The sequence below is a fragment of the Microplitis demolitor genome, chromosome 8, assembly GCF_026212275.2.
Source record: "Microplitis demolitor isolate Queensland-Clemson2020A chromosome 8, iyMicDemo2.1a, whole genome shotgun sequence".
NCBI classification, from domain to species: Eukaryota; Metazoa; Arthropoda; class Insecta; order Hymenoptera; family Braconidae; genus Microplitis; species Microplitis demolitor.
This window is the reverse complement of record NC_068552.1, coordinates 19,624,497-19,639,643: the sequence shown is the minus strand read 5'-3', so window position 1 is coordinate 19,639,643 and position 15,147 is coordinate 19,624,497. Positions and strand designations below refer to the sequence as shown.

The window sequence follows — 15,147 nt, the reverse complement described above, 5'->3', positions numbered from 1 at the left end:
TTCATGATTTATAATAAAGATAAATTATTTTCAGTCTTAAGATAAGACGTTAAATATTTTCTAATATCACGCTTTAACAGTGTGGGTATATACTAGTTATAATACAATAATTATAATTTTATTCTCCCGCTTCACTTGTGGTAATTCAAGTGGGAGAAAGAGTCTATGGAACGGTTACAAGTCTAGTGTAATCTTTTACATCAGCGAGGTGGAAGAAATTTTTATATCTTGCTGTTGGTTCGTACATTTTTATTTTAATTAATTATCTTTTTTCAATTGATAAATTTATAAAGTAGTAATATTAATTTTTCAAAAATATATTTAATTATCGACTTATAGATTTTTGCTGTCACAATGTTGGCACTTTCGATTCTTGTGTTATTTTTCTCAAGGTCTGTACTCTCAGATCAAGAATTGAAGCTAGTTCATGTGGTAATTACTATCAATTATTTATAATCATAATCATAGTGATAAATATATATATATTTTATTTTTAATCTCAGGTATTTTCGCATAAAATGTACGCGCCAATTCAAATAAATCAAAACAACACTTTCATGTTTCCTGAAAAATTAGACTACAAATATTTTTTGGAGTCAACTGATGATATGGTCAATGTAAGTATATATTTATCATTTATTTAAATATATGTTTTATACATTGGGATTACATGTGATTATTTAAACAGTCGGCTAAGTTGGACATGTACAATCTGGGAGTATTTTTGAGGAAACGATATAATTCTTTTCTCGGAGAAATTTTTCACCCGGAAATAATGCGCATGCGCACTACAGAGTATCCTTCGTCTATGATTTCTGGACTTTTGGTTGACGCGGGTCTTTGGCCACCTTCTGAAGCCCAGAAATGGGAAGCGAATTTAAATTGGCAGCCAGTTCCAACAGGTAAACTGATAAATTCTTGACAGCTGTCATTACAAGGGCTTGAAAATATAAATTTTTATATTTTTCAGACTATGTAGCAGCAGATCGAGATACTCTATTGCTAGGAAGTTTGTGTCCCAGTTTTATTGAAGACGAAAAAAAAGCTCAAACCAAAACTCCTGATAAGCATAAATTATTTTATAATACTCTGACAGAATCCTATGGCTCGAAAATAGAAAAACCTTCAGATGTTGCACTATTACTATCAACTTTCAGAACTATTGTAAGTCTAGGGTATAATTACTGCCAGTGAATCACTTTATAAATTAATTGTAATTTAGGTTGATTCAAATTTGTCACTTCCTGCGTGGGCCGAGGAGTTATATCCTGACAAATTATTGGACGCGACTTTCTTGTCCTACGATCAATCGGCTGAGACTAAACGTCAGATGCAGCTGAACGGCGGAACATTATTGCAGAAAATAATCAGCAACTCAATGGCGCACGAGAAAAATAATGGAACCAGCAAACTTAAAATCTTTATGTACAGCGCCGAGGAGCGAACTTTAATCGGGTTATTAAAAATTATGAACTCATGGTCTCCTCACATCTTGAGTCCAGCAGCGGCATTGCTTTTTGAAGTATATGCTGACTCCGTAACTAATAAATATGCCATTAAGGTAAGAAATTAAACTATGCAATACACAGAAAAAAAAGATTTGCCCCAAGAAAAATTTTCTTGAGGCAGTAAAAATTTTTTGCGCCACAAATCCTTTTTTTCTGCGTACAGATTCTTTGTATTTAAATATGATAATTATCGTTACCTTGTTTCTTACATAATTACAGATGATGTTCTATACATATAATGAAACAGTCCCATTTCATTTACAAAATTGTGGTGAATATTGTCTTCTTGAGGATTATTCAAACGAATTAAAAAGTGTACTTCCTGAAAATGCAACGGCGCTATGTCAACTAGAAACGACAAATAATCCAAACTCGTCTCCGATACCGACAATTGATACGATACTTTTATTTATATTACTAATCTTTACAATAATGAATATGACTTAAAATTGTTAAATTTTATAAATAATAAATATCTGTTAAAATAAATAATTTTTTAAAAACAAAAAATTATAAAAGTTAAAACTTAAGTTAAAATTATTCTGACAGTAAACAAATTAATTTATAAACCCACTCTGCCTTCAAGGAATGTTTGGAATTATAGTTTGTTAATAATATATGCAAATTTGTTTTTAAAAACACATTTAAATCTTCAGCGGGAACTTGCCGTTGGGGACTCGACAAGTGATTGATGTAAGAGTCCCAATTTCTTCGCCACAAGCGAGTTACTTCCGAAGTCGATTCATCATTCACTTCAGCTGCTTCACACTTCAACATAGAACTGTATTTAGTAATTACTGTTTCTAACCCATACAAAATCAAAAGTTGTTGCCTGTCAATTGAATTCTTCAGCCGATTGTCCCTCAGTTGGGTTTCTTCCATCGCTAAATCCAACAGCTCCGTGATCAGAAAATTCAAAGTTTCTTTTAAAATATTCGGGGACTTGTTTAGTTCTAGAACTACTGATACACAAAGTTGTCTCTGCATATTCTAAAAATAAAAATTTGAATGTAAATGTTGATATTATGATATTTTTTACTGATAATTACCGTAAGTTTTTTGTATGACGAGTTGCTGAAGATTTTTTTGATAGTTGAGACGATACACTTGATAAAAAAATGACAGATTGTCACGTCAGTATTTTCTCGTCTTTCTAATTGATTAACAAAATCTCCAATTATCTGCAGAGCTTCCACAGCAATTGTTTTATTTTCGTAAATATTATTAAGAGTCTCTTCGGAGACGAAGTCATCGAGAAAAGTGCGAGTGATAGTGAGCGCGAAATCGTCTAGCTGACATTCTTCAAAAATTAGCATCAGCTGCTGTGATGATATCGGATAGTCTTTTTCTTTGATCTCTTGTACCTTTACATCATGGGGTCTTTTAAAAGAATTTATTGACTCTGATTGTTTCAATGACTCGACAGACGCAGAAATTAAACTATAATTACTTCCGCTCTGCATTTGCGATTCCAATCGACTGTTAATTGAATCTTGAAGCCCGACTCCGCTATCAGCGATACTGTCCCCTTGACTGAATAATTTTTTCGGAATAGAATCTTCACCAAAACTCACTTCCGGACTATTTTGACTGTCCTCTATATCTTTTTCTGGCAGCACTGATTTTTTAGTCGTCTTTATCATTGAAACTTCACCATTATTATAATTAATTTCCGTTCCGTTTCTTATTATTTTTACCACTTCAAAATCATCATCTTCAAGTAAATTCGTGTTCTTCCTTTTCTTCTTTCTTTTGATCTTCATAGAAATTCCTCCGGGTTCACTTCTCTTAAATTTATTTTCTCGATTTTTCGTCAACTGTTCAACCAGTTTCCGGATATCATTTACTGAAACGTCGCAGTCTTTTTTTACACATGACTTTAACCAAGTTATGATTCGTAAAAAAATTAAATGTTTTTTCCATTTTAATCGTGGATTGGTGTCAGCAGATGGATTTATAATTTTAGGTTTATCATAATCAGCGTGATAAGAACATGAGCAGTTTTTGGATCCCAAGGATTTATGGTCATAATAAAATTCAACTTCTTCAACTCCAGCTATCAAATCAAAAATAATTGGAGATCTTGCTGTTTCTTTATAACCTATTTTTTATTGAAAATTAAAATTTGTAAATTTTTATCATAACAATTATAGTAATTAATAAGAATGTCAATATAGCAGACATCAATAATTTTAAATTTGTCTGATGTCTGCTACATTCGCACTCATTAATTAATAATAATTAATAATAAAAAATATACCAGCAGGATTAATTGGTTTTCTGCAACTATTTGATAGATAATTTAAAAGTCTATCAGAAATATTTTCAAGATTATTATCAAGTGGGTCCATAATTAAATTTAATTAATTAATTATTATTTATAATGATTTTAAAATTAAATTGTTTCCATAATCTGAAGATAATTTTAAATTCACAACATTCGATTGCGAGTATCGATATATCGTTGTAGGTCGGACACATGCGCAACAATCGATATCACCAAAAGTGAGCGACTTCAGCTGGCTGTTGTCTCGTGGTCCACCGGTGTGAGAAAAACTGTGCTCTATACACTTAAAATAATTCAATAAATAAATTAATAAGTAGTTATAAAAAATAAATAAATTTAAACAATGGACTCTTTGCAAACTGGGGCATTGTCTGGCGCAGAACGCGATGAACTTATGCAGCAGGTTAAGCAGGAAATAGCCGTAGCAAATGCCCAAGAATTACTCACGGTAATACATTGCATAATTATAACTTTTATTTAAATTAATATTTATAACTTTTTGATAAATTAAATATATTGTTTTTTTGAATTATTTTTAGAAAATAACGGAGAAGTGCTTCAAAAAATGTATCGTCAAGCCTGGCACCTCTTTGGATAGTTCAGAGCAGGTACAAATTTATGTCCATATATTTTTTATTTTACAGAGAATTTAAATTTGAATTCTTAAGGGTTTTGTTTATTGAATTTTAAATTAATTTAACATTGGCATATGATATTAATATATATATTTATAATATATAGACATCTTGGTTTAAATGAAACATTAAAAATTCTAGAACGACTATTTAATTAAGGGCAGGATTTTCAATTTGAAATTTAAATAAATCTCTTATTTCTTTATGAAAATTTATAAATATGTATATGGGATATATTATGTACTAATGAGAATTAATTAATTTTGAATTTAAGAACTGGTGGAACATTAGAGTCTAATTACTTTGTTTTTCGTTACAGAAATGTGTCGCGATGTGCATGGATCGTTACATGGATGCATTCAATGTCGTATCGAAAGCTTACAGCAATCGATTGCAAAGAGAACGTAATAGATTGTAAATAAATTTATGTATTTATGTGTTGAAACATAAATATGACAGTGGAAGTAGCAGACAACTGGAAATTTTTAAATATTAACAGAAAATAATTTTAAAAAATTACAAATTATAATTCTGCGTGAATTTTTTAAAATTATTTTTAATTTTTTGTTGAATACCGAAATTTAAATGTTTGCTACTTTCAGTGTCAGTGTTATATTCTTTGGTAACATAAGATGATGTAATTTGTTAGTTCAATTGAGTTACTAGAAAAAATATTCTTATTGTTATACCAAATTACTTTTTTTACTTCAATTACATAAATAATGATAATTATAAAAATGTTAAATAATTGATTTTTGTATTTATTAATATTGATAATTGATAAATAATAACTATTATTATTATCTTTAAATACATTATTTTATTTGGACTGAATACACTTACTATCATTTCTTTAAAATTTAAATTAATTTTTTTTTTTTACAAATTACATAGGAACAACATTATTTATATCTATTTCACATGAATATAAATCTAGTGTCGAGTTATTTTATTTATTTAAATTCCACAAAAGTCAATACAACTATTGGGCGGCCACAAAAATATTTAAGAACTTCGATGGAATATTTATAAATTTTAAATAATAAAACTGTTCATTTTTTTAAGCGACGAGAGAAACTCTCAGCTGTTTAAAAATATTTTTGATTCTTTCATATTTTGAGTTGAAAATCTTTTTTTTAGTATCATGTAGAGCATAAAATTTTGTGAAGGTAAAAAGTTTCCAAGTGGTCATTCCACTTGAAATTATGACAGTAAAATTAGCGGGCATTTGACAATTTTTAAAATTTTTAAATAATAAATTAAAATGCTTATAAAATAAAAATAAAAAATTTCATGTAAAGACAATTGAACATTCAGCACATGCATTTCTTAAAAATTTTTTTATATGTAATTAAAAAATTGTCATATGTCTGCTACATTTACCCCCATTTGAAATTTAAAAAAATGTGAGAGAATCTCTACGCCCTAGTTCTGAAGGATCAAAAATCCACTTTTTATTAATTGATAGTGTATAAAATAATAATAAATCGCATTTAAAACTATTTTAATAAAAAATAATTGTGTTTTCAATAATATTTGATTCCATCATTTGATTATTTCTTTTTTTTCGATAAAAGTTTACATACGAAGATTATAATTATAAATCAATTCCATTATATTTATGAAATTATAAACTATTCATGTTTATATATATAATAATATATACAATGCTCAGTAAGGTATAAAGTATCTCCAGATTTAATAATAAACCGGAAGCTCTATAAATTTATTCATTATTTCTATTCTATAATTTTATATCTTCATTTAAATTCATGCAGATAAATGCAATTAAAATAATAGTAATAAAATAAACAAATAAAACATTACGATAAACAGTTACAACAAATTATGATTAAAAGCATGCACAATAAATATTATAAAGTACATAAAAATATTTAAAATAATCGGTGTTAATTAAATAAATTGATTTTTAAAAATATCGAAATAAATAGTGTCTATAAAAATGTGGTGGTTGTCAAAATATATATAACAAATTAGCGTATAATTAGTTGTGATAATATGACAACTCCACTTACAATTCCACGATATTATTTGCATTGTTTTATCATTAAATTAATTACTTTAATTATCAATAGACGCTAAAAGGCACAATATAGCTACCAATATATTCAACGTGGTTACGAATTGTCCTCAATATCTTCTGTATATTTATGTGAAAATATATATATCATTGATAATTATCTTTCTTAACTAATTAACAGGCATACTAATAATTATTTAATTAATTACTTATAATTATGTCGAGTCTATTCAATTAAAAAAGTAAATTATTCTAGTATTAACTGCTAAATAATTAATAATAATAATTATTATTATAATTATAAATAAAAAAGTATTTCAGTAGCAACAATATATAAATTAAATGGACTAATGATCGGAAATTAAAGACGATTAATTTCAATTTTAATAACAAAATATTTAATTAATTTTCTGTGTAAATAATTTAAAAATATAAATTTTTAAATTTACTTCTGTATTGTGTTGTATATTTTTTAGTGATGAAAAATATATAATTAAATATTATCTTTAATTGTTACAACGTAAATTATAATCAGAAATATATTGGAATGTATTCGCTAATAAATTATACGAGGGAATGTTCAATGCAGTCCTGAATTTAAATTATTTTACTTCTTTTTTTTTTCTTAATCAGTCTCGCGGGTTAAAAAAGCGCGTGACTGATTAATTACGTATATATACTTTGATAACAAAATGTAACCACGTCGATTGGTCAGGAACACACCTGCTTACTTTGTAATTATTTGTTGGTTTATATTTTTCAAATTTACGGGCGAATGTTGGTCAAGCTCAGTTTTTTTTTTAAATGCAGCCTTATAAATGTATTTTTCCATTTTCTTTTTTTTTCATTACTTTTTATATCTCATAAATTTTACAAGTTAAATATATCACGTTATCAATTCCAAAATGACGTGCATAATTTTTAGCTTTAAATCAACTCCCCAAAACGATTGGTAGTAAAAAAAAAAAATATGTCCTATTGGAATTAGTAACGCGATATATATACTATAGTTATAGCAGAAAAAAATGAACATGAAAAAATTGATCGATGTCTCTTACAATTAAATACGCAATACGAGATATATATTCTATACAGCGTTAAAAATTTATTGAGTCAATTTTAAAATTTTAAATTGTACTCAAGTTTCTTATTTATTTATTTTTAAAAATTAAATTTAATACATCATAAAGATGAAATGATTTATCGTATCATTTAATTGGAATTGCTTTAATAATTCTCACTGTATTGGATTGCCCAAAAATCACAATAGTATACATCATTCTACAGTTTAAAACAATTGTTTTATAAAACTTTTGTCGTTACTAATTACTCATTAGTCGTATTCATTTATTAATTATTACTATTTTTATTAAATATTTAATATCCAAGTCCTTGCAGTCAGCAAGAAAAAATATACAAGTACTTAACTTTACTTTACTTTACTTAAATTCTGATAGATAATTTAAATTTTAAAAAACACTTAGCACCATATTATCTTTAAGAAAAAATAACTTGATAGATTTGTTTTTTTTTCAGGCAATCCATTTTGTTTAAGACGGATGATTTACCAGTATCTTTTTCGGATACTTTAGCAGTTAGCTTCAGTCAAATGAGGTAATACACAACAGTCATAATATATGCAGAAATATTTTTACGATTAACGAACAAACAAAAAAAAATGTTAATTACAGCGGGCAAAGTGGAACAGTAATTTTTTAAATATCAATGACGTTAACAAACGTCACTACTTTTACAGTCCATAAATGATCTCTCTGGTAAACGTAATACAGTTACTATTTATAATTATTTTTAAATAATAATAATGATAATAATAATAATAATAGTAATACTAAGCGCATTTGCAGAATAACGCAGGAGGAAACTTGTCCAAATATATAAACAATTTAAAATTTTAATATATAATCTGTTATCCGAGTTATTATTTTTATTTTATATCAATAAACTCTATTCGCCAAACCATCAGCTTTCTATACATTTGTATTGTTTATAATAAATTGTATTTGTACTACAAAATGTAGAAAAATATTTCATTTTTTTATAATATTTATCTCTGTACAAAAAAATTATGGGTAAAATTCGATAGTTGAGAGAGCGAGAGTGAGAGTGAGGGTAAGAAATAGTTATAGAATAATATTCAGACTAATTCCTTCTACGTTTTTTTGCAGCGCAACTTACCAATTATACATTGAGCCGTCTCTGGCAGTGTCCGTGTCCTGAATTAGGGACATTGAACCGCTCAAGTGTCTTTAATTTTTCGTTAATGAAAAATCGCAACCGCATGAATTCTTTATGATGATCATCATCATGATTTATAAGAGTTCGAAGTATGATCCACGGATTCCGTTCTTTCGTTAGACAAAAAAGACTCTCCTGGTAATTACGATTATAAATAACAATAAATTACAAACTACGCTTCTCCAGAACAGTCCAGCGTATTACTCGTCCCGAAATTAGTCATACTTTTATCCCCGGTGGTATCATCAAGCTGCAATAAAACAATGATGCTTAAACTAGAATAAATAGATGAGTTGCATCATAATTTTCGGTACAGTTTGTCGACCGGCAACGTGTTCTTGAAGGTGGAGGTAAATTATTTCAAATAACAAGAGAATCACTCACACAAGAAATATTAGTGCTCAGTACCTCTTCTATTTCGTCGATCTCTTCGCTTATTTCTTCGCTCCGAGCGCTCTGACTTTTATCATCAATCTGCTGCTGCTGCTTCTTCACCGGACTCTGCTCCTCATTCTTATCGGGATTTTTTGCTGGACTCTGCTCATTTGTGCTGCCGGACGCTGATGATACAAAATCTTCTTCATAATTATCTACATCTGCTGCAATAAAATAATTATCCATGTCAATCATCACGTAAATTAATCATTAAATAAATAAATAAGTGATCATACTCAAGCCAATGTCCATTAATTCCTTTAAATCATTAATGTTTGTTTTTTTTCCATTGAGAGGAGGTAAGTCGCTAAAAATAGAGTTTGTTTTCGGGACGAGAGGCGGCAAATCTCCGAGCAGTGATTCATTTTTTTTAGCCGCTCCGACTTTTTCTAATTTACCATCAACTATTATCTCTTCAAAATAAACAGTCTTACCAATAGAATTATTATCCACATCAACTTTACGTAAATTTTGAGCATTGTTTGTATTTTGTAGTGCAACGCTGACAGCTGTCGCTGAAAGTGTTGCTGGTGTTTTAGACTTTGATTCATCCTCATTTGAATTCAATTGCGGGTCAACGATCGTCGACTCGTCAAACTTGATTAAATGCTCACTCTTATTTAATAGTATATGTGACTCATTGTCATTTTTAGATTCATACGAGGGGCAGTTTGGTGTTACCGAGCCGGAATTTTGATTATTTTGGGCGGATGATGAATTGTTGTTAGCAGTTTCACAGTCATCTAATTTGTTGTCCTGTTGAGAATCATCGAGATCCACACTTACACTTTCCCTGAGTGATTTATTATTTACTTCACAACTTGAGGTATCGATTACTGCATTAGTTAATATTTTACCGGACGTTTTTTTATCTGTTATTGTCACGTTTATTGGAATATCTTGACTAAAATCCGAAATACTTTCGGCTTTTTCCGATGAGTCATTGTCATTTGATAGTGATACTGATTCTTTATGGGCTATTTTTGGAATTGATACATCAAATGTTGCATTGTTTATATTGCTTGTTTCACATGATTTTAAATTGCTATCATTTATTGTTTCATTCTAATTTAAATATAAATATAATCATTAATAATTATTATTATTATCATCATTATTATTATTATTAATTAAAAATAAATACCTTTGAATTATTGAAGGCACCATTAATGCTGTTCTTAAGTAATTCCCCAAGCAATGGTTCTGTTGAATTAATACCCAATTTTTCACACAATTTATTTCTGCCCATATAATTGTACTCCTTTCCAATATAAGTTTCTGGATCGTAAACAGATATTGTGTAATCCAACCCAAAGTATTCTAAAAATTCTCTAACTAATGAAAATAATAATTTTCCTTCTGAATTTGCCAGGTACTGTTTTACTGTTTTGTTTAAAAGTGGTTCGGGATTCTAGAAAAAAACAAAATTTACTTATAAAAAATCATCACCAATGCAAGTGGATCCAACCAGAACACCAGCAAATCTGGACATGGACTGGAGATACTTTTCAGTGACTTGTCCAGGTGCTCTTGCTGGATACTGATCTGGCTGAGCCAGGAAATTAAAATATTTAAGACTCACAACTACGGATTCTTGTTCTTCAAGCGCCAAGAAGACACTGGCTCGAAGTTCAGCCTAAACAAAACAAACAAATGTAATTTTAATTTTGAAATGTGCACCAGGTGGGATAATTAAAAGGCAAAGTGTTATTTTTGTTAAAGTTTTATTACGCCGCCGCAAATCACCAGCTAACCTCCAAGGTTTTGTGATAAATAATTGATAAAAGCTTACCCGGACTTTAGCAAGAACTCCATTATTTTCTAGAGTCTGTACCACTAGGTCTCGTAACTCCGTGTCCTCCTCCATTGATATGTTTCCGTCTATCATTGTGACAAATAATAATGAAACCACCAAAAGTACTTTAAGATGTAAATATTTAGGCTGCCTTCGGCTGCCTTCCCATTCCGCGCAATTTCATCATCATATATATTACATTGTATATTAAATATACTCACTTTACACGCATTGTATATATTTACAATCAATGACTCGAAGTTAGCCGCAGTTCAATAATTTTTTTTTAAAACGATAAATTATAAAAAAAAAAAATTTTTGAAAAAATTGCGCCTGTAGTTTTTAAATTTTCTACATGTGAATATTTTTAATTTTTGAATTTTTGTAATTTATTTGTTTAAAAAAAAATTTGAAAATTATATTATTTCAGCGGCACATTAATAAGTGAACACTACGAAAAAATATTCGTAGTGTTTCTATGCGGTAGTGTTTTTATTGGGTAGGTTTAAAAAATGGTAGAGACGTTTTTAGTAGTATATTTTTTGGTAGTAATTTATTATGGTATAGGTGTAATATGGTTGAGTTATTAATGGTAGGCATATTAATGGTAGAGATGCTAATGGTAGGCATTTTTATGGGTGACCTGTATTGTGGTAGAGATGCTTATGGTAGAGATTGTCATGGTCGAGTTCATTTCTGGGAGGGTTGTAATCTGGTAGAGTTGTAACGTCAGAGAGTTCTTAAGTTGTAGAATTTTCGATTGGTTGAGATTTTGGCGGGTAGTGTTTAAAACTGGTATAGTTGTTGTGTGGTACAGTTACTTGTGGTAGGCCTAGTTGTGGTTCAGTTGTCATAAGGTAGAGATTTTTCTGGTACACTTATTAATGTGCCAATGAATTTACTTGAAGAAATTGATACGACCGTCTTTTTTCCCGCGCAATTTAAATGTTATTCGAATGATATAGATAAATTTATTTATCTTGATAATTGGCAATAAAAAAGAGTTTAAACCATGAACAGGCACAAATTCAATTCAAGACCTTTCTAACGATACCACATATAACGACATTAACCGATTCTATCAAATTAATATGGCGGGAACAAAATTTTCCTTATTCTCTTAATAATATAGATTAGAAAAAATAATTTTAAAATACAAAAAAAAACTTGGTATGAATTTTTAATAAATTTATTTTTTATTTACTGTTTATTTAAATATAAAAAATTTTATGAACGCTTGCTGTTTTGACTATCATTCAAAATCTCAATTTATTAGACAGAATTATTTCATAAAATTTTAAAAGAAATGATAATTAATATCGGATTATTAGTAACCTGTTACAGTACAAGCTGATAAAAAAAACTTTATATATTTATCGTATTTTATGCCCTCAGATATTGATTATCGTTTAAATTATCAACTATTACATTGATATAAAATGAAAAACTTTTATACATCAATAAGAAATGCACAGATTTTACATAATTGTTACAATAAAAAATTAAGTGTTGTGTAAAAATTGGTGTTGCAGATTTAAACAAAACAAAAATGATTTTTCAGTGGTGATAATTAAAGTTCAGTATCTTCCAGAACGTCCATCACGTCCTCGGTCTTCACGGCCGCCTCCCTTTCGTCGGTCTCGAGAACGCGATCGGCGTTCGCGTGATCTTGATCTGTGCTTGCGATCTCTGCCACGTGACCGTGAACGACTTCGAGAACGTCCTCCCTTTCCTCCCTTTTTACGGCTGTACAAGTAACGACGTAATTCACGGGAAATTGGCTTCAAGTGCATGAAATTACAGAAACCTGACCGCGTACATTCTCTGGAAAATTTAAAAAAGAGATAAATTAAATTAATAATTAATTAATTGAGTGATTTGATAATTATCAAATAAAATTACCCCATTTCGTATTGTCTACAGCAGGCTTCTCGAAAATCGGTAACTGGTGACAGTTCAGCATAAACTGGACGACCACCAAACCAACGATTATTTAAATCATTAACAGCTCTCTCGGCATCTTCTTCACGTCGAAATTTAATGTAAACATTACCGACAAGATGATCACCGAGATTGTCACATACATTCATCTCTTCGATTTCCCCATACTTATCTTCACACTCTACAAACACGTCTTCAAAAAAATTGTCATAATGCTCCTGCATTTCCTCATCAGATACATTAGCGACCACTGCAATTATAAATATTCATTAATTAAGTGATCAATTTATCAATTATGATCTTGAAGTCAACATACGATTAACAATTTTTTAATTTTCAACTAATTAATTACAAAAAAAAATTTTAAATACGCACATGTAGAAAATTTAATAAACTACAGGTGCAATTATTTGAAATATTTTTTTTATAATTTAGTTTTGAAAAAAAAAATTATTAGACGTCGGCTGAACTCAGTATGATAATTCATTGATGCTAGAAATTTTTTTTTTACTTACAGTGAGAACCATCAGCACTTTTAGCTGAGTTTTGAGGATTGACATAAAGATTTTGAAGTAAGCATGTCTGTAATAAAAAAAAAAAAAATATATATATATATAAGTATATGAGAAAGTATTGATATTTACACAGTTATTGTTGTTAAATATAATATATAATTTACTTGACTGAAAGTTGGTTTGTTGTGAATCCTTGAACATCTATCGCCGTGACGACATGCTCCTATTTTGAAATAAAATGAACAATTTACTCTGTAATAGAAAAAAAAAAATCATAAATTAATTATAAAAATTAATGAACAGGTGTATATGTGTAGTTTAGTTCACTATATACATGTTTCATATTTATAATAAACGTAATTAACTTACTTGTCCTTTTCAGTACCGAAAATAGAGGCAAGATACTCTGCCATTTCAGTGGTAAAATTAAAAAAAAAATAATCAGTTTTACGATGGACTAATGATCAACAAATATGTATGGAAGTGTTATTTATTTATAAAATGTATCAGTTGTGATAAAAATTCATGGATATTAATAATAGATATGTGGAAACATGAAAAACACGCGGAAGCTGTTGATGAAAGCGCTTTTCAGGTTAATTGCTGATAAACTAACGGCGTTATATTTTTATTGGGTGTGTGTAAAGCCGCCAAGAGTTGAAGGGGGGACATCACCTTAGTCGAACCGAGCTCAGCCGTGTTGACTCGAATTTTCGGCGCAGAATTTTTAAATGTTGGAGCGAAAGGACACTTGGGTTTGTGACATCGCAATCAATGTTCGTATTTCGTACGTTACGTTATCTATTATGACCTCTGTGACAACCAACCCCAGTCTCCCCTATGTATAAGCGTATATTGTATAAACAATGCATAACTTTGCTTCTTTTGGTAATAATTACACACAATATTACCATTTTTTGTTAGTTTTTACGTATTCTAGCAGGAAAAAGTCATGTAAATTCCGAAGATAAATTTTTTCTTCGGACGCACGAAACTTGGACTTTTGTCCTCTTGACACTGTATGACCATTTTCATCCACAGTAGTCCATGGCAGTGGACTATAACTTCAAAATATATTTACTCATACTCAAACTGTACTGCCACAACTGTAAGATATCTTAAAAATGTCTTTTAAAAGGACAAGACAAATTTTTTATTGTCTCAAAGTCATCTTTTTTGGTATGAATACGACATGCAAATGTTGGTTCCGGGGAGAGACGAGTTGTCTTGTTTTTCCTGTCTCATGTCTATTGAAAAGTCGTTTATATGACTTATTTCACCACTATTTGTAACTTACTTTTTGTCATCACTTGTATTAAGTCTTTTAACTAGGTATTTTTTCGGTGACATTAATTTCTGGTCGTTTTGTCAACATATTGACGCTTTATCGACAAGTCAAAAAGTAGCCTAAAAACTGATATCTTATAGATGTCAAAAAGGCAAGTCTGCTACCTGGGCTTTTATTGATTCGTTCTAAAAATTTTGAAAAATCAGATTAAAACTCAAAATTTATAGAATCTTCTCTAAACTAAAAATTTTTTTATTTTAAAAATTCAAACGGCTGACAATTAAAGTACATGTAGAACTATGGATTCTATCCAAAATTTTTTATTTTAGATCTTTCAAAAGTACCAAACTGACGCTCGGTTTTTAAATCCAATCTATCACAATAAATTCAAATTTTTTGTTCTTATAAAACTGAATCAAAACCCAAATAAATTAGCAGCCGATAAT

General features: G+C 29.2%; 4 protein-coding genes across 5 annotated transcripts; 2 read left to right on the top strand and 2 right to left on the bottom strand.

The window, feature by feature from the left end:
- Positions 1–129: 129 nt before the first annotated feature.
- LOC103576794 (venom acid phosphatase Acph-1) lies at positions 130–2,018 on the top strand. Its single transcript, XM_008557184.3, has 7 exons — positions 130–237; positions 340–432; positions 504–617; positions 689–902; positions 971–1,164; positions 1,223–1,561; positions 1,728–2,018. The coding sequence occupies exons 2-7, from the start codon at positions 355–357 to the stop codon at positions 1,953–1,955; spliced, it is 1,167 nt and encodes a 388-aa protein (XP_008555406.1). The 5' UTR covers positions 130–237; positions 340–354; the 3' UTR covers positions 1,956–2,018.
- Positions 2,019–4,022: 2,004 nt separating this feature from the next.
- On the top strand, positions 4,023–5,036 carry LOC103576796 (mitochondrial import inner membrane translocase subunit Tim13). Its single transcript, XM_008557186.2, has 3 exons — positions 4,023–4,243; positions 4,335–4,403; positions 4,750–5,036. The coding sequence occupies exons 1-3, from the start codon at positions 4,139–4,141 to the stop codon at positions 4,846–4,848; spliced, it is 273 nt and encodes a 90-aa protein (XP_008555408.1). The 5' UTR covers positions 4,023–4,138; the 3' UTR covers positions 4,849–5,036.
- A 222-nt stretch (positions 5,037–5,258) lies between these two features.
- LOC103576797 (CAR1 transcription factor) lies at positions 5,259–11,126 on the bottom strand. Of its 2 annotated transcripts, none has more exons than XM_008557187.3 (6): positions 10,955–11,126; positions 10,745–10,798; positions 10,307–10,573; positions 9,399–10,227; positions 9,112–9,326; positions 5,259–8,977 (listed from the first exon to the last, which is right to left on the bottom strand). In XM_008557187.3, the coding sequence occupies exons 1-6, from the start codon at positions 11,048–11,050 to the stop codon at positions 8,900–8,902; spliced, it is 1,539 nt and encodes a 512-aa protein (XP_008555409.1). In that variant the 5' UTR covers positions 11,051–11,126; the 3' UTR covers positions 5,259–8,899. The 2 variants fall into 2 exon arrangements, with proteins under 2 accessions (XP_008555409.1, XP_053597257.1); XM_053741282.1 differs by having other exon boundaries at positions 9,112–9,323.
- Positions 11,127–12,130: 1,004 nt separating this feature from the next.
- LOC103576798 (splicing factor U2af 38 kDa subunit) lies at positions 12,131–14,080 on the bottom strand. Its single transcript, XM_008557190.3, has 5 exons — positions 13,783–14,080; positions 13,578–13,665; positions 13,414–13,480; positions 12,860–13,148; positions 12,131–12,781 (listed from the first exon to the last, which is right to left on the bottom strand). Exons 1-5 carry the CDS (start codon positions 13,824–13,826, stop codon positions 12,535–12,537), a joined length of 735 nt encoding a protein of 244 aa, XP_008555412.1. The 5' UTR covers positions 13,827–14,080; the 3' UTR covers positions 12,131–12,534.
- Between the last annotated feature and the right edge of the window lie 1,067 nt (positions 14,081–15,147).

Bases quoted from the DNA above. Each gene is read 5' to 3' on its own strand.
- LOC103576794 (XM_008557184.3), top strand. From the start codon at position 355: ATGTTGGCACTTTCGATTCTTGTGTTATTTTTCTCAAGGTCTGTACTC. The intron at 433-503 runs GTAATTACTATC...TTTTAATCTCAG, and splicing joins AATTGAAGCTAGTTCATGTG to GTATTTTCGCATAAAATGTA. The intron at 1,562-1,727 runs GTAAGAAATTAA...ACATAATTACAG, and splicing joins CTAATAAATATGCCATTAAG to ATGATGTTCTATACATATAA.
- LOC103576797 (XM_008557187.3), bottom strand. From the start codon at position 11,050: ATGATAGACGGAAACATATCAATGGAGGAGGACACGGAGTTACGAGAC. The intron at 10,574-10,744 runs GTGAGTCTTAAA...GTTTTTTTCTAG, and splicing joins AAGAACAAGAATCCGTAGTT to AATCCCGAACCACTTTTAAA. The intron at 8,978-9,111 runs GTGAGTGATTCT...GTTTTATTGCAG, and splicing joins TGAGCACTAATATTTCTTGT to CTTGATGATACCACCGGGGA.
- LOC103576798 (XM_008557190.3), bottom strand. From the start codon at position 13,826: ATGGCAGAGTATCTTGCCTCTATTTTCGGTACTGAAAAGGACAA. The intron at 13,481-13,577 runs GTAAATTATATA...TTTTTATTACAG, and splicing joins ACAAACCAACTTTCAGTCAA to ACATGCTTACTTCAAAATCT. The intron at 12,782-12,859 runs GTAATTTTATTT...TAAATTTTCCAG, and splicing joins TGTAGACAATACGAAATGGG to AGAATGTACGCGGTCAGGTT.
- LOC103576796 (XM_008557186.2), top strand. From the start codon at position 4,139: ATGGACTCTTTGCAAACTGGGGCATTGTCTGGCGCAGAACGCGATGAA. The intron at 4,244-4,334 runs GTAATACATTGC...AATTATTTTTAG, and splicing joins ATGCCCAAGAATTACTCACG to AAAATAACGGAGAAGTGCTT. The intron at 4,404-4,749 runs GTACAAATTTAT...TTTTCGTTACAG, and splicing joins CTTTGGATAGTTCAGAGCAG to AAATGTGTCGCGATGTGCAT.